We start from the raw sequence: 18195 nt of genomic DNA, 5'->3' as shown, positions 1-18195 counted from the left end.
TGCCCTGGTGTCTGGTAACGGAGCGCTGGGGCCTCTGCACAGGGCGGAGCAGCCTCTCTGAGCCACTGACAAATGGGGGAAGCCGCAGGCTGCGCATTTCTAGAGCCCAGGCCTACTACTCCCCTCCGGACTCCCAAAGAAAGTGTAAAAAGGGCCGGGTACGCAGGGATAGCTCAGGGAGCTCCCTCCACCCACTATGGAGTCTCACTGGGCCCAGCTTCAGACAAGAGAAGTTGGATCCCCATGTTCCTCTCCAGAGAGGTTCCACACATCCCTCAGCTCCCCTAAGCCTCGCCAGTGGGGTTCCCCAAGGACGGGGGAGTGCCTGTGCTTGTGGAGTGGTGTGAAGAAAAGAGCAAGCTTCCGGAGATGGGTGTGGGGTCTCCCCCAGCGTCTCCTTACCAGAAGCTTCCATGCCTGAGTGAGCAGAGAACCGAAGAAACTTAAGCCCCTGATGAAAAGTCCTCCTGTTCTCTGGCAGGAGAAGCCCCCAGAGGGCAATGGGTTAGTGGCCTAGTGGCCTGTGGTGACCCCAGAGAGGGGGAGGGGAGGGGCGAAGGCCATCTGGGTCCTCAGAAAATTGTTCTTGTGTCCTCTGGCGAGGCAGGTCTGGCCCCAGCTCCCAGCCTGACAGACTCCAGACTGAAAAAAAATCCTCTCATCCTGGGCGTCGGTGGTTGCTTCTGGCTGCAAACCTCTTTCACCCATCTCTCCTTGCCCCCAGGCTGGGTAGCCCTCCTGCCATTGCAAATATTTCTAGGGACAGCAACTCCCAAATGACCCCACCTCCCATTCACTGGACAGTGAACAAAAGAAAGCAAATTAAAGACCCCTCTACTTAGCCCCAGTCCTCCTCATTGAGTGCCCTCTGCTCTGCCTTTACTGACTTTCTCCTGCGTGAAATGAGGTTACCCCAAGACCCGAGGTTAAAGGGAACCCCTTGCCCCTAAGAAGAGAGAGAAACCGCCTAGGGAGAGCCCACCCCAGACTCTGCCCCCAGGCTCCCTCTTCTGGAGGCTGCTGGCACTACAGCCCTACAGTGGTTCACTCTCTCCCCGGCCAAGGAGCTCCAAGGAAGCTCCAGGGAAGAGGTGTGAAGGCAGGTCCTGAGGCCCCAACCAAAGTTACCTCATCTGCCAGAGTTCCAGGAAAGGAGCCTAACACACTCCTGAAATATCCCGATTTCCTCTTGTCCCTCAGTGTCTAAAAGAGATTCCACACTCATTTTAATCTCTCGAATGTCTTCATTCTGGAAGTTTCTTCAGACATCTCAGGGAGTCTCTATCCTCTTTTTCCCTCGGGAAGACTTTCCACTCTGCTCTTGCCTTCCTTGGATGTTTACCGCCACCCAGACAAAGAGCCAGCCACGAAGACAGACATTGGTTTTCCCGCCTAAAGTGACGGGCTCCTCTGAGGGCTCCCTTCTGACACTCTTGGCAAAAATACAGCATGGGTCTGGGTGCCTCATGTGTGCGTGAGGTGGGGTGACCCTGAGTGTTTCTGTTGCGAAAACATCCTGGTGGTCTGTCATCTGAGGTAAAGCCAGGGGAGGCAAGGGGAGGAGGCAGAGAGGCCAAGGGGATGTCCTGCGGGCCCAGCAGAAGGCCTTTGTCCCTTTGCTGTCACCTCTGGAACCTTCATTTCTCTTTCTTCTTGCCTGCTGGGCCATCACCTCCCTGACTGATAACATTCCTTGGAGAGGAGAGCTTGCCTCCTCTTGTTTATTCTCCCACACCTTCTAGCATGTAGACAACACTTGATAAATAAATAGTCCATGAATGAACACCTACATGTCCCGTGTTTCCACACACACTTAAGGTCCAAGCACAGCCAGAGACTCAGGTCAGGCCAGCCTTCCTACTTCCTCCTTTTCCTGAAAAATAATGAAAAACACCCACACTTTGTCTCATACACACACACACACACAAACACACACACACACACCCCTTAGGGTGCTGGAGACCAGGCCCTTCCCTTAGGCAGCTCCAAACACCCTCACATTACCACAGAATTCACATATGTGAACATTTCAGAAGACCCTAGGGAAGGCATCAGTGGAACAAGGAGGGAGCCCCACAGAGCTCTCAGGGAGAGGGGAGGGAAGTTCTGAGTCTGTGCTCACAAATGTTTCTAGCTCATCAGCACCCTCCACCCAGGAGAAGCACAGCTCCCTTGCCCGGCAGAGGTTCTTAGGAGTTTCCGGGCCCCATGGTGGACAGACCTGCGGCAGGCAACTAGCCTGTGGTTTCCAGCTCTAAATATTTCAGGGCATCTAGTGTAGCTCAACAGCTTTCTGGGCGTTCCATTTCCTTGGGGTGGGGAGCATTGCCAGGCTGTCTCCACTTACAGCACCACGTTCCATTTCAAGAAGAAACCTTGAGGCCCAGGAGGGGCAGCTCACTTACTAGTGATGGGTAGGGAGTAGTGCTGTGCAGGACAGCCGGGGACAGGGCACCTGGAGATTCGGGTCCAATCCCTGCTTCACTAGCACCGCCCCACCCTCACCACACACCCTCTATCCCCTCCTCTGTTTGTAAGATGGGGGTGGTCTTGACTCTGCTCTTCTGGCCCCAAGATGCTGGTGACTCCGTACTGAACGCAGGCTAAGGAGGCTTACTTAAAAGAAAGTCGCAGACATATCCATAGCTCGATAGTCACAAGCACACGCCTAGAAAAACTCAGCAAGTGATGGGAGGCTCACCCAGGCTCTCAGATGTCCCCCATCCTCTTTACCTTCCCCGAAGACCAGCTGGTCGCCCCATCCTGGCCACCCCACCCTGGCCACCCTACCCTCCAGTCTGAGCCGGCCTGCGCCCCCACCTCCCTTTTCGGCCACTAGGGGGTGTGACGAGCACACCTGGGAGGGGTTAGCCTGCGCTCACAGACCCTGGGGTACGGAGGTGGGACTTGGAAGAGGGAGGGCCCGAGACCTTCTACCCCTGAGAGCCCAGGTGGCTGTTCCAGAAGACTGAGAAAGGGCTCTTGTCTTGGGGGATACCCGAATTGCTGCCAGTGCCCTGTGCTGCCACCAGCCAGGCTCCCCTTCCCTTTCCCCTCCCCGCCCACCAGGCCCAAGCTGATGCTGTACAAAGCATGGCTGGGGGCGGCGGTGTTTGGTTGTTTCACGTGTGATTTGAATATCATTTCTTTTAAGTCAAAATGGCTCAGAAAGCCCCTCCCCACCCCGGCCTCTCCCCTTAGCTCTCATTTGTTCCCCTAAAGGGCTTCCAGCGCTTGCTGTAGGCCCTCAGTCCAGGTGACCTGGCCTGAGAGTATGTCGAGCCGGCCGGTCCCCAGGGCTCCCTGCGCTCAGCCTATTAACGGTGCGGCCCCCTTTCTCCTGCCACAGATCCTCGATGTGAATCAATCCCATGATGCAACATGCCTCCCCAGCCCCTGCTCTGACGATGATGGCCACGCAGAATGTCCCTCCCCCACCCTACCAGGACAGCCCGCAGGTGAGTGCGACTGACCAGATGACGGGAAGGGGGTGCGGTGGCCTTCCCCGGGCGGGGCAGAGAGAGGCCTCCCCCAGCTATCTCCTGGCCACACTCTGGGCTCTTCTCCCACCTCTGGAGAGCCGGTCAACACAGGCCCCCGGAGGACCATTGCCTTTGAGAAAACCAGGTTTGGATCCTACTTGGGTAGCTCTGTCACCAACATCAGGGACCATGGTCTGGAGCCCCCAGTCATGGTCCTTTCCTCACCCTCAGCCTGCTTCCACGTGGAGCAGACATCAGACAAACGCACCCAACCCCTCACTCGGGGAGATCCAGATGCCCATGAATCAAGTCTGCTTTTGAGTATCTGGGGAACCCTAATCAGAGGTTCCTTTGGAGCAGATCCCTCATTTACCGGTCACTGGAGCCCTTCTGTCCCATCCTACTCTGCCTGCCCATTCCAGGAATCACCCTTCTGTTCAGGATTCTGTTGGCTTCTTGCTAGAAAAAGGCCAGGGCTGTATCTCTATGTCCTCCAACCCTTTCCCCCTGGTTCCCAGTTTCCATCCCTCAGCTCGGACACACCAGCACCCCCAAGCTCTCCTGAGACTCCATCCTGGTTGCCCCTCTTGAGACGGTGGCATCTTCGCGCCGCCTTGCTGTTGTCTCCTCCCCTCTGTCTGGAGGCCCGGCCCAGCTCTTGTGGGTTGGGCTCCCCTGGTGCTTCAGACCCACCCCTTCGGACCCGTGCTTCCTCCCCATGCTCACCTCTCTCCACGCTTGGTTCTCTAGAGACCCTGAGTTAGTGATGGGCCTCGGTTCTCCCGCCCTTACCTTCATTCCCTCCTATTTTCTCTACCCTGGTCTCTCAAGTCAGTACTACTTCGGGAAGGGGGTACTGAGTATCTGTAATGTGAACGGAGCCAGCCAAAGCCCCCGTTCACTCATTCACCCGGCAAATGAGCAGTGAAAGCCTACTGTGTGCAGGGGACCAGCAGCTCTGTCTGATGCCCCTCCCTCCTGAGCATTTCACACGCAGCCATTCTCAGGGAGTACGTAGCAGGTCTGTGCAGCACGAGGGGGATATTAAGATGCAGACACAGGGTGGACTGACTTTGCTCACATCAGGTCCAAGGATCCAGACGCCCCCAGCCTGGTGTGAGCATAGAGCCGCTGCTCCATGCATCCCTGATTCCCCCCACGTCCCCCTGCCCCCAAGAAATCACCACTTTACAGAACATCCAGCCTGCAGACCACCACTAACTCCTCTCCCCACCGGAAATTCAAAAGCACTTGTCATTCCCCAGCCTTCCAACACACGTCCTTTTATCCCCACCCGTGCTCCAACATGTCAGCTCCACGCCCCTTCCTCGGCTCTTCCCAACCCAGCCTCCTATGCAGCCAAGCCCCTGCCCACATCCGGAGTTTCCACGAATGACCGCAGGGGTGGACTCGGCATTTACGTGGTCCCTCTATTTGAAAGCTTCCAGGCGTGCGACACCACATCAGGACCCTCCCCTCCATAGTCAGAATGGAATGCGGGAGGCCTGGCCTGTGGAGACCTAGGAACACAGAGGCCATCATGGGGAACGAGCTTCCTCCTCCCTCAGTAGACACAGACGTCATCCTCTCCTGTGCTCGGGCAGCGTTGGGGTCCCCAGGGTCCCCATAAATTCAAGTACTTTGGCTCCGTCTCTTTTGTAGTTGGATCCTACTCTCCTAGCTTCACAGTAGAAATGGGGGACGGACGTGGGGTCACTTCCTATCCTTAGCAGGTGGTGGATGCCAAGGCCTCATACGTGAGGCTCGGGGACAGATGAGGGCTGGGCCAAGAGGTCAAAGAGCATTGGATTGGCACAGCTGGTGGCTGCTGCCTCCCTCCCGCCAGCCCCAAGCCTTGTTTTGCCTGCTGGGGCAGCTGGGAGAAGTCTGGGTTTGGTAGGGATTAGCAGGAGAGCTGCAGCAGGGCCTCTGTGGTCCAAGAATGCTGATCCGGGCGTCGTTAAGTACAGGAGCCTAATTTAATTCTCAGCATACAGCTGAGAACTAATACATCCCAGCTGCTGAGGGACGTGATGGAGGTGGGGCCGCAGCTCTTGGGCCCTCAGCCCCCCGGAAGTCACCAGTGAGCGGCTCGAGCCTTTTGGGGGAGGGAGTGAGGCTCCGGGTCCCCATCTAGGGCCTCCGAGGAGACGCCCTGGGCAGCGACTGTCGCAAGGCTCTCCTCTCTGAGGAGCCACCAGGACTTCACCTTGGGAAATCCATTTACAGCAAAGGAATACTTTGTCCTGAGGAAGCCACACATCAATTTGTAACCCCAGGGCCCCGGGAACAAGTGTCTGACAGGAGGTGTCATCGTCCCTGGTCAAGTGACCGAGCCAAAGTCTGGGGTCCTGATGGCCTTGGTTAGGCCACTAGGCTATGGCTGGGTTGCCGTGGGCCTTCCCTGAGCCAAAGCAGTTCCCAAAGAAACTGAATCAGGATGGGGAGTCGTGGAGAGTCATTCGGGCAGAGACGGCCTGGGCGGGATGGTAGAGGTGAGTGAGATCCCCAGAGCAAAGACCTCTGACTCCTCCTCAGGGAAGGCTGTCCTCTCCAGAGAGAACTAGACTCTGAGGCCGGTTGGCTCTTGAGGGGGTGGGGTCCCTTCTCCACACTCTTTGGGGGCTCCTAGGAGGGTCTCCCACATAGGAATGTCTTCTGTGTGAGTCTTCTGCCGGGGAACTTGCTGCTTTCTTCCCTTTCTGCTTTCAAGAGGCTGAACCCAACTTCTCAGGGGAAGCCCTGCTCCATTGCCCTCATCATGCTCATTATCCTAGAGAACCAGCTGCTCTCTGACACTCAATGTCCTCAGGAAAGCCGGGCCTAATAGGAACATGGGTCAGGCACACGGGGGAGTCCCTTCCTAAATGGGGCTCTCCGGGAAGATTCCCCACTTCCTCCGATTCCTGTAGGTCTAATCTCATTACTTTTGGATCCGGTCTGACTTGTTTCCTCAAGGCCTGGACAGCAGAGCACCTCTCTGTATCACCTCCTTGGAAATCCAGTTTCTTCCACAGGCAAAAATGGACAGTCTCTGATACGAAGTCCCCAAAATGAGAAAGGAAGCGAGAAGCAGAGCCCTTCCTCTGAGACCCATGCAATCGTTTTAATAATGTTCCCGTTGTGCTAAGGGCTAGCAATACCGAGCATAATCTATTCAAATGCACAGGAGAATCTCACTTTGGAAAATTAGGAATCTGCATTAAAAAATTCCCAAGCCCCGGACCTTCTTTATAATAAATTAGAATTTTTTTTTTCAAGGCAAGTTCTTAACTTGGCAATTTCATTTTTGAAGTTTGGGGAATAAAGTTATTAAAAATGAGGGAGGCTTTTTTTTCTTCCCATTTCAGGAGAGAAGCATTAATGGTCATGGCCCCCTGCTATCTGCACACAAGCCAAATGGTATGATGGCCAAAGAAGCTTCTGGCCCCTCCGTTCTATTTCAGTCCATCCTGGGGAAACCCTGCTATCACTTATACGGATGTCACTCTGTGTTTATTGAGCACTAAAGGCCAACCAGGAGTTTAGACAGCACAAACCCAACAACCCACTGGAACCCTTCCTGTGGCCTGCTTCCTCCTTCTGGTGGCTTCTGCTTAACTTCTGTTAGAGTCACAGCGCCCTCTACTGTCTGGCCACAGTACCTCGATTCCAGCGTGGTCGAGCTCAGTCAAGAGCCTCACGTTCTGCCCTGAGAGGTAGGGGCAAGGCACTGGGGACTGTGGATTTCTACGGTGATTATTTAATGAAAACATTGTCTCCAGGGAGACCTGGATACGAGCTAGGTGTGTGGTCCCCCCTGTTCAATATATGCTGTTAATTCCTACATGACTCTCTTTCCTTCTGCATTCCAGCAGCAGCCTGGCCATCTGTCACCTGGACTTTCCCAGCCCCCTCCTCCCGCTGCCCCAAGCCCCCGGCTGCTCTTAATGGAACTCTAAAAGCTATGTTCTCTACTATTCTCCCCATCCCAGCAAGTCCCCCTCCCAGACTTTTCGAGGTAACACAGCCATCCCCTCATGTCTGGGCGTATACCCTTCCTTCATGGACTCTGTCTTCACCTCTGAATGTCATTCAGGTTCTTCCCCTTCCTGGAACACTCCAGATGCAACGTCACCACCGAGCAAAGTTCTCCCTTCTTCAGTTCCACCAGCAATTTCAGGAAAGCATTCGGATCTAGTAGTGAAAGCAACAGCTTCCCCTCCCTTGCCCTCCCCACACGCACCAACTCCTGCTATCAGCACCCTCCCCCTGCCCCCGCTTCCTCAAACACAGACACATACCTACCGTTCCACAAATATCTTTGCCCTTGGCTTCTAAGCAAGACAAATATTTTATCTGGTCTATTTGTGTATGTATTCAGTGTTTAGTATTCCTCTGTCTGTGTGTCCCTGGCATGTCGGGCTGCATGAGCATTTGACCAGAAAGCAGACATCCTGGCAGGTCCCAGTCTGTCCCACTAGGCGCAGCCACCTGTGGGTGTGGGCCCCCAGTTACCCCTTTAGGAACAAACTGGTACGTAAAGTAGCATGACTTGATGATAGGTGACATTAAAAAGGTTTTGGTCGTTCACCCAGGATGCAGCCTCGTTAGTGAGCAGAGAGGGGCCAGGCGGGGAAAGTCAGACCAGCACCAGAAGCTCACGTCAGAAGGAAATCATGCATTGGCTTGGGGCCCTTTGACAAAAGCTGTGTTCCTCTGTCCCCCTGCATCCTCCCGCCACCCCTCAGAGTGAGGAGACTGGTGATCAGGACCCAGAAAACTGTGCCTGGAGATCTGGAGTCAGAATGATGCTGTCTCACCTCTCTGGCAAGAAGGCGAAGGCTTAGGCCAGCCAGGAGAGGGGAAGGTCAGACCCGGCCAGACCTGCCTCTCTTGCCCCACCCCCCATGCCCAACCACCAAGTACCTTCTTCCCCTCCCTCTAACAGCACCATTCCCACTCTGGGCAGGGCCAGGGGAGCAGACGTCCTGGGGAAGCTGGATGGGCTTTGATCAGTCATTAGGATCCCCATGCTGGTTTCATTAGCTGGAGGCAGAGGGGGTGGCTGGGGCCCCTAGCTGTGAATGGCCCCCAGCCAGGCCATGCAGCTGTGCCGGGCAGAGCGAGCTCAGATGTTTTCACACTTTACATTCCTCTCATCTCTTTAAGGGCTGGAGCCCCTGCCTTTTGCTTTGCGGCAATAGAGTTAATTCAGCAGCTTTGAAAGTCCCCCTAAGCCTTTTCTGTGGCCGTGATTGACGGGTCCCTCTGCCCCTGGGGGCAACACCCCAGGGACCATATGGGCGACCTGCCTTCCCTGGCTTTGACTCCTCAAAATGGACTCTTCTCTTTCTTTTTTTATTTTTTGCTGGGCCTTTCTTCTCTTTGTGCAATGACCTCTGTCCCTGGCCTGCTTGGGCCACCCATGTGTTTCAGCTGGACGTATCCCTGAACTCCAACTCACTCAAGACCTATATTCCTCGTTGTGTCAAAGGCAAAACAACCTATAGGTCTGACCAGGGGGCCTTGGTGCCCCCACTGAGGAGGTGGTAGGCTAGCAATATGACTTTTAAGCTTGTGAAGAAATACTCTACTAGTCTTGTCTAGGTTTTTTTTATTCAATGAACTTACACCTGAGTTGTGAAATTTACCCAAAACACAGAGATCTCATTGTCTATCCTCTTGCCTCCAAGCAGGGTGATTGCCCCCAAACAGCTACAAAAATAGTTAATGGCCCAAGTACACAAAGCTTAAAATAAATCAGGGAACAGGTGATCAAAGTCCGCAGCGGGCCCAGGGAGCACTTGAACTTGCTTTGCCTCCCTTTCCGGTGTGATCTTCTAGAAGCTTAGGTGTCTGCAGGGCCTAGAAGGAGGGAGATGGGCAAGGGAGGACCCAAGGATTCTTGCTGTCCTTGGGGTTTGTGGTCCAGAGGAGTGGGATGACCCCACATGGCAGAAATTCAGGAATCCTTGAGCTTGTCCCAGCTCCACTGCTGATGCGTGGCACACGTTTGGGCCAGTCATTTCAGTACTATTTCTTCCGTCCACACATCCATTCAATAAATACTGAGTGCTTTCTGTGAGCTTGCTGACACTGTGCTAAGTACAAGGCATACATATTATATGCACAGTCCCTGTCCTGATGAGCTTGTAGTCCATCTGGGGTCTTTGTTTCTGCATCCGTAAGATGGGAATAATGTGTGCCTTCCCCGCCCCACAGGGTTGTTGAAAGTGTGGGCAGGAAAAGCAGAGCAGTCTTCCCTGATCTCTTTACCTCCATGACCCTGACGCTGAGTTTTCGCTCGCTCTCTTCTGTACGTCTTCAGTAGCCAAGATTGTGCTGAACTTTCATTACTCTGCTTTTTATTAGGAGTATGATAGGCATGTCAAATATGTCTCTAGCTGTGAACATACCCCTTGCACACACATGCGCACACACACTGAGATTCTGATACACCCACTAACGGACCTACTGGAAATCAGCGGTTTGGGACTATTACACAAGTGAGGGGTCCTCCGGAGATGGGTGGGAAGGGCGGAGAGCAGACAGTTGCCTGGAAAGGGCCCAAAGCGGGGAAGCAAGGCTCAGATTTAAGTTCACAGCCTTACCCCCAACAGCCACATGTCACTAACACCCTACAAGTGCGGACAGGGCCAGTGAACATTTTACAAGCCTCAGTTTGAAAACCACTGCCTGCAAACCCTTTTAAAACTAATTAATTAACTAAGACCCCTCATTTTACACCACGAAGTCATTTTCCTGTGGTTCGTTCTATCCAGTGGGCCCTGCTGTTCCGGGAACCCCTTTGAGCCAGCCCTTCCCCTTCCTACGCTGACTAGGGGTTTGGGGGGCATTTAGAGGAGCCCCTGTCAACCCCTCCCCAATTTTGGATCCCTGAACCTTTCAACACCTCTCTCTCTCTCTCTCTCTCTCATCCGCTGGCTCGGTCAGCAATTCAGGCATTTAACAAACGCATGGGAGCCTACCGTGAGCCAGGCATGGTGATGGGGGCTGGGACATCAGTCCACTCAGGAAGACAGACGATGAAGGGCCCCAAAGTGTTACAGGCGTTTAGGTTAGAGGTATACACAGGCTACCTAGGTCTGAGGGGGTATGGAGTACTGGGAAAGGCTTCTCGGGAGGCTTACTGCTCAGCTGAGACTTGAAAGCGGGGTAGGTTTACACATGGTCGAGAGGGAGGCAGGGCCGGGGAAACGTGGACATTTCCTGCTGAGGCAGCTGCGGGAGCAGAGGCAGAAGGATGTCGTCAATCATCGGGCATGTTCAGGCAACCCTACACAGCAGATTCTGATCAGGGTACAACAGAAGGGAGGGTGCTGTACCAGAGACAAAACCAGGGTCAGGGAGCAGGACCAGGCCTGGAGCTCCCTGGGAGCTGTGCCCTCCCCCACAAAACCATCACTTTTTGGCCTTGACCCCTGCTGCCTCCCACCTGTTGAGGCCAAACTTGATGTTTACCAAATAGCTTCGAGCGTTGACCTCCTTCCAGGTCCTTGGACTCTGTCCTGGCTGTGAGGGAACCAGATCCCTCCCTGCCAGCTTGCCCGGGCACCGCACAGAGTACCATCTCCCAGACAAGCCCAGCTCAGCCCTGCTGGAGCCTCAGCAGCCCCTAGTGGGCTAGGCCTCTGCTGCCCCCCTGTTCTCCAGAACACAATGATTCCGTGGCCTGGTGCGGCCGGCACCAGGAACGGGAGGCTCCCTCCTTGCCTGGGTCAGGTGGAGGGCTCAGAAGACGGGGTGTCCTCTTTGGAGGGGTGGCCTCGCTGAGTCACACTGAGAAGCTGCAGGCCTAGGTTGTCCAGGGTGGGAAGAAAGGACTCTGAGAGGTTCTTGGGGATTGGAGTCACAAAGAGCGAGGCCAGGCATCGGGGGGAAAGGGTGTGACATGGGCAGTGTGGGAGCTGGGGCGTCTGGGGCAAGGTAGAGACAGGGAGTGGAGTTTGGATTTGGAGGGAAGACTTGCAGAAAGGAATAAGCAAAATGCTTAGAAACAAGGTTTACTGAGCACTCGCTGGGTGCCACTCACCCTTGCGTGTGGCTTCACTGCAGCCTTGAGAAAAGAGATGATGAGCCCCATTTGTCCGTGATGGAGAAACTGAGGCTCAGACGAACTGAGTCACACACTTCCTCTGGGAACTGTAGGCAGTTGTGGGAACTGCCCGCAACACCACTGCCCCCCTCCCTGTGCCTGAGCCCAAGCCGGCCCCATTCCCCGGGGTGCTTACAAGAGAACGGGTCCCCTTTACAAGGGCAGGACCCCCTAGGCAGCCCATGGAACAGAAGCCAAAGAGACCAACTCCGAGTGTGGGCTGCAGACTGGGGAGTCTATTAATGGTAACTACCATACACTGTCTCATAAGTGCCAGCTGCTTTGCATGCATTATCTCATCTAATTCCAACAATCCTGCACCGTGGGTATTGGGCCTCCCATTTTACAGGTGAGGGCCCTGGATCAGAAAGGTTGAGTAACTTGCCCAAGTCACACAGGCAGAGAGGCATGTCAAGAAGAAATGCTCAGGCCAGTGTGTCATGCTCTGTCCCATTCTCCCCAGCCCTGGGCTGGATGCCCACTCCTGAAGTGTGCAGTCAGCAACTCTGACTTCTCAACTGGGCCTGAGGCCTTCAGTGTTGAGAAGGTAAACATGTAGCCAAAAAGCTATCTTTGGAGGGGAAGCCGACATCCTCCACACCAGTCATCCCTGCCTTCAAGAGGTGTTTTGGATACTCTGTCAACCCCCAAGGCTGCAAGAGTAAACAGAGAAGACCCAGCCCTGCCCTCCAGGGGCCCGCAGGCTAGTCCTGGAGAGAGGCAAGTCTGTCCATGTGGCTGCACTGCTTGCCCGGGGTCATGGGAGCACAGGGCAGGCAGACCTGACCGCTGCCGAGGCTCAGCCAACATCCCCTGGAGGAGGCAGCAATCCTCACCATGGTGGTGGGAGGCAGGAAGCATCATCACCATGTCACAGATCAGGAAACTGAGACCCCCGAAAGGTAAAGTTCCAGATCCAGGGTTGGCCAGTAATGAGTGGCAAAGGTGGGATTCCATTCTACCTGATGCCAATGTCTCCCACGAACCACCTCTGTGGGGTGCTAGAAGGATTCCGGAGTCATCCCTCATCCTGAGCCACCGGCCCCCACCTCCCAGGAGCAAAAGAGAGGAGCCCTGAGGGGAGGCTGACAGCAGCTGGTGATGGAAGGCTTGGAGCCCCGTGTGATGGGGTGCTGGGGCACAGGCCCCTCGGCAGCCTCGGAGGGAGTGAAGCCAGCAGCACGGGCCACCTTCAGTTCAAGAACCACCCATACTTCCTTCTTGGGCTCCACACGGAGGGACTGTTACTCGCATCGCCTGTGACCGGTGTTTAGAGAATGATTTGTGTGCGGATCGTCTCTTGGGGGATGGGGATTCGCTGGACCGCAGTGGAGGCAAGAAACTGCTTGGAGACTCCCCACGCCCAGCATGGCTGAGAAGTAACGCTTTCACCTGATGCTGGCTCCTTCCTTTCCGTCCCCTTTGTCACTTGACCGGAAGACAAGACGGAAGACGGAGCAGAGGACGGGGTCCGGGGAGGGGAGGTCTTCCCATTCTCCTCTTCAAAGGAAAAAAAAAGCCCTTGGTTCTCGCCTCAGCCTTTACACACACTGTGTGTAAAGGTCTGTGGTCTCTGTCTCTGTGGGCTTCAGTTTTCTCGTGCAAATTGGGGACGACACTAGTTTATTGCACGGGATGACCGTTGAATGTGAAAGCCTATAGAGGTATTTTATTAGCTCATTAGAACATCAGGGGCCACTCTCCTCCTTCAGCTGGGGAGGGGTGGTGCTTAGCAGAAATGAAAGTGCGGACAACGGGGATGGGTAAAGTGAGCCGAGCTTCTCAAATCGCACCGTGAAGCCTCTCCTACCCATTTTCCTGGTCGGACTAGACTGTCGGAGAGGCTGCCAGATTTGCCTGCAGATTTTGCCTTCCTCTACACACAGCTTACGAACGTCAACTCTTCCCACTCTGTTTTAGGATGGGGTGGGGATCATGAACTTTCATCTCAACGTGTTTTAAACCAAGTATCTGGGCAGGGCCCTTGCCCTCCAAGCATAAGGCAGGGCCAGTTCCAGCTGAATGATGGAGAGAAGTCCAGCGGTTCTAGCTTTCATGGAAGGAAAGGGTATGGAATGGTGGCCCCAGGGTCTTTATCCCAAGAAAGGACCCTAAGGTAAGAGAATGTGGAACCCTAGAACCCTGGGGAGGCTCTCACAGAACCCCTTCTCTTTTCAGGGAATGCTGCTGCCCTTCTCCAGCCATTAGTCATTACCTTGTTCCCCCTTTTCTCTTTTTAGGATTTTATTTACTCGAGAGAGAGCTAACAGGAGTGGTGGGGAGGGGAAAGGGAGAGGGAGAAGCGGGCTTCCCGCTGAGCAGAGAGCCCAATGTGGGGCTCCATCCCAGGACCCCTGAGATCATGACCTGAGCCAAAGGCAGACACTTAACTGACTGAGCCGCACAGGTGCCCCACCCCATTCTCTTGATTACTCCTGGCAGCCCTGCAGTAGGCATTCACCCCTGCTTTTTACAGATCAGAAAACCAAGGGTCAAAGAGGTCAGGAAACTTGCCCCCAAACACGTAGTTAATAATCGACAGAGGGAATATCGAACCCAGGGCCTCAGATTCCCTGCTCCTTCTGCTCTCCGAGACTTTCCTGGTCATCCAGAAAACTCTCAAGACGTTGTTCAACTTTGCCTCTCCTCCTCTGTGCCTCAGTTCTCCTTGTTGGAAAGGGACGGTCCTTGTGTTGGTGCAGTGCCGTCCCCACACCCTGTCCCAGTTTGCTGCCAAGGCAGAATTTCCAGAGTGCTCTGAGGTCTGCTCGGAGGAAGGTTCAGAGTCTGGGGTGGCCGGTTCTGAGACCAGCTGTGAACACAGCATGTGGCCTCGTGGAGTCTGTACCTGCCAGACCGCTCAGAAAAGGACAGTTACTGGGAGCGAATGCCTTACATTTAGGTATGCTAGTAAATGGCTGACAACCAGTTCCCTGGGCTGCCCAGAAACCTCCTCCCAGCACCTCCACCAGTGGCCCTCTTCCCCTAGCCCCTGAGGCAGCTGCTGGGGAGGTGGGGGGTCTCTCCCTCGGAGCATCAGTTCTTGGGAGATGGAAGTTCCTGGCTAGAAAAGGGGATGTATTTGGTGGTAAACACTCATTCTCCAAACCTGGAGGAAATGCAGAGTTTGCTGAATTGGCCCCCAGGAGCTAAGTGAATTTGAATCATTGTCCTGCTCAGACCAGATCTGCTCTCTGCTGCCCCTGCCCCCTCCCTGAGCCCCGGGAGCAGCCTCTCAGCAGGGGTCTCTCGGGATGCTGGCCAGTGACCGCTTTGATTTATTCTTATTCTGTGCTTTCCTCTGTAACCAGCAGTCCTGCCTAGAAAGGGGAAGCAGAGGAAAAGAGCATCCCCCCTCATCCCTCTCTCCCAGATGCCCATCTTCATGGGAACACGAGGAAATGCACCCTTAGTGGGCAAGGCGGAGCATACCAGCCTCCCCTACTCCTTACCCCTAAACAAACTGCAGGCATAGCTGTGCCTTGTTTAGAAAAGAAGCACATTCTGGAAATCATGTGTTTAATGACAACAACGACCCCTTCATCTTGAGAGCACTTCGGGGTTTCCAAAGCACTCCTGTATACTGTGCATCCTCTCTAGTCGGAGCATCTGGTCAACACCGTGCTGTGGGTGGTGATCGTTAGAGTACCCTGATGCTGTCCGAGCCTGTCCCTGTGGGGACTTCAAATGCTGCCCAGCTAGAGCTTCCATCCCCTCCACAGGGGCCCAGCCGATCAGTCTCCGTTCGGCCCCTGCACTAGTGGAAAATCACTGTCTCCGGACGGAGCCCATTCCAGCCTCAAAAGGCTCAGAGGCTGGGAAGCCCCGGTTGAGCCCCGATCTCTCTCCATGTTCCTATAGACTGAATGCATCGCTTGTAGTTTGACCCTTTGGGGCCTGCAGAGCAAAACCGATAGAGTCTAATCCCTTGCTCAGATATTCAAAGGGGGCTCCCATGTCTCATTACCCTGTCCCTTAAATCTTTCTTATGTATTCCAGATTCAAATACTCCTCCTACAACATAATGCACAATCCCTTCTCCAGCCTGATCAGTTCTCTGAACGTTCTCTCCTCCACTTGTCTCAGCAGAGAGGAGTGGGACTAAAGCCTTTGTGTGAGTCATGCTTCTGTTAACCCATCCTCAGATAGCATTAGGTGAAGTTGCTTGTCTCTGTGTTTTGTTTTGTTTTTTGATAGACACATTACACTTTGGACATATTGAGCCTTCTGTCAACTCCAACACTGCTGTTAAACCGTGTCTCTCCTGTTCTGCACTTATTTTATTGATTTTCTTTTTTTTGGCTCAAGCGTTAGAAGCATTAAATTTTGACTTATTAGATGAAAATTAATCTTATTAGACTTAGCCTGTGGCCAAAATCTGTAAAGATCTTTGGTTCTCATGTCACTTATAAATTTGCTGAGCGTTTCTTCAGACCCCCTCTCAGTCACTGACAACAATACTGACGAAGAGGGCCGAGGAGAAAGCATGTCCTAGAAGCCTTCCCCAAGCTGACCTCTGTCCTTTAAATGCCACCCTTGGGGTGTAGTTTCCTAATCCACGCAGCTGTCCGCCGGTCACGGCTCTCCACGTCTTCCACAAGGGTGTCGTGGGATGTATCTTGCTGAGGTTACTTACAGCATCTGTGTCTACACGTTTTCCTCACCTGCCAGTGTAGCCACCGTGTTAAATCCAGAAACAGCTCCATGAGAGCAGGTACTCACCCTTGTCACCTCAGTGCCTACCCAGCACGGTGCCCAGGGACTCAGGGAATGTTTGAAGAAATGACTGCTTGCATCAGTGGGTGAAAGAGACTGGCCCAGATCGGTGTGAAGATGAGCGGTATTTAGTTTTTCAGATTCCGCCCTCTTTCTCTATTTTGAAAGTTGAAACATTTGTTTCCACTTTGGTCCTTATTGTACCTCTTTAATACCCATGGGTCCTAAAATTACACCAATTTGCTTCCTGATGAAAAAGTAGGAGTTTAAGAAAGTTAAAGGATTTGCCCAAGGTCAAAGGCGAATGATGGGAGACAGTAGGATTCAAGCAATTGTGTTCTGGCTTGAAGGTACGATGATGCTCTGTCTAGCCTCCCATGCTCTGAGTTTGGGAGAGTTCCCCCAGTCCAGTCCACAGTGACAAGGGTATTTCTTCCTAACAAAAAATGATGGGGATCCAGTAAAGTAAAGCAGATAGGTGTCTTTTTAAAAATGAAAGAGTTACGGGGCGCCTGGGTGGCTCAGGGGGTTAAAGCCTCTCCCTTCGGCTCAGGTCATGGTCCTGGGGTCCTGGGATCAAGCCCCAGTCGGGCTCTCTGCTCAGCAGGGAGCCTGTTTCCACTTCTCTCTCTGCCTGCCTCTCTGCCTACTTGTGATCTCTGTCAAAGAAATAAATAAAATCTTTTTAAAAAAAAATGAACGATTCATTCACCATCTGCCATTCGTTTATTGAGCCACAAAATATTTACGAGTACCTCCTAGTGCCGGGCTATTCTGAACCCTAGGACTACAACTCCTAATCAAGCCCTTTTTGAGCTTAAAATTTAGCTGGGAGTGGGAGAGAAAAAAACTAAGCAAGTAGATATGTAGTATCTGCTCATAGAAAGGCCTATGGAAGAAAGCCGAGGAAGGGGACAGCAACGGGCAGAGGGGCTCTGTTTCATGCTGAAGACATGGCACCCGAGCAAAAATCTAAATGAGGTAAATGAAGCAGCAAAAGCAAATATCTTGCGGGTATCAGCACTGGCAATAATGTGCTTGTATGGAAGGAAGGACCATGATTTTCCTTCCACCAGCAGGGACCTAGATCATGTGATGAACATTCCAACGCCAAAACATACTGACTCTTTCAAGATGTATTCATTCATTCATTCATTCATTCACTCATGCATTTTTCTCAACAAAGGCTAAGCACCTATGCTATGTCTGTAGAGTGCCATGGATGAAGGTGGAAACAGGGCAGATGAGCCTATCGAGCCCAACAGCGCTGGTGCAGTGGACAAGCTGGCAGAAGAGAAGAGCTGAGGCATGTCACCATTCGTGACATTTTAGGGATCCATTTGGCTAAAGAAAATATCTTATAAAAGCATTAACTTCTGTAATGATGGTCATCCAAAAATTTAAGCCATCGAATCCTTTCTTTAAGTAAAATTTTATACAGAAAGTCCAATATATAGCATTAAAAGGTGTCACTCTGGCACAAAATCTGGGGCCTGGGGATACCTTCAAAAACATCACATAGGACAAAAATCACTACCCAAAATACTTGTTATGGCTAAGAACAGAAATCTCTCCAGTGTCCACTAAAATCCGTTTACCTCCAAGCGCCAGGGAAACCAAATTTGGAAACCCATTCAATTATCAATCAAAAACATTAAAACAGTTACTTCTGGCTCGAGCGAAATGGAATAAGCTCTACGCAAATGAGAACGATTCAGCTATTTTTTTCCCTGCTCTTCAAAGTCATCAAATCAACTTATTACTGCCCAGAACAGCCCGAATGACCCGTAAGCACGATTTAAAGGGCTCACCGTTGTGGTTTTTTCTGCATCTTGGCAGAGGTCACCACCTTCATTTGCATTAAGAATCATCTCTTTTGAAGAGTGCTGGTGCCCCACC

General features: G+C 53.0%; 1 protein-coding gene across 4 annotated transcripts in view; it reads left to right on the top strand.

The window, feature by feature from the left end:
* Window positions 1-18195, top strand: part of PKNOX2 (PBX/knotted 1 homeobox 2) — a 304311-nt gene that overhangs the window by 224143 nt on the left and 61973 nt on the right. For all 4 annotated transcript variants that reach the window (XM_080816842.1, XM_080816843.1, XM_080816844.1 and 1 more), the window contains one exon: window positions 3350-3458. In XM_080816842.1, coding sequence (XP_080672968.1) covers window positions 3372-3458 — 87 coding nt within the window. In that variant the 5' untranslated portion in view covers window positions 3350-3371. The remainder of the gene's footprint in view (window positions 1-3349; window positions 3459-18195) is intronic.

The sequence above is a fragment of the Martes martes genome (genome assembly GCF_963455335.1).
Source record: "Martes martes genome assembly, chromosome: 10".
NCBI lineage: Eukaryota > Metazoa > Chordata > Mammalia > Carnivora > Mustelidae > Martes > Martes martes.
This window is presented reverse-complemented; position numbering and strand designations above follow the sequence as displayed.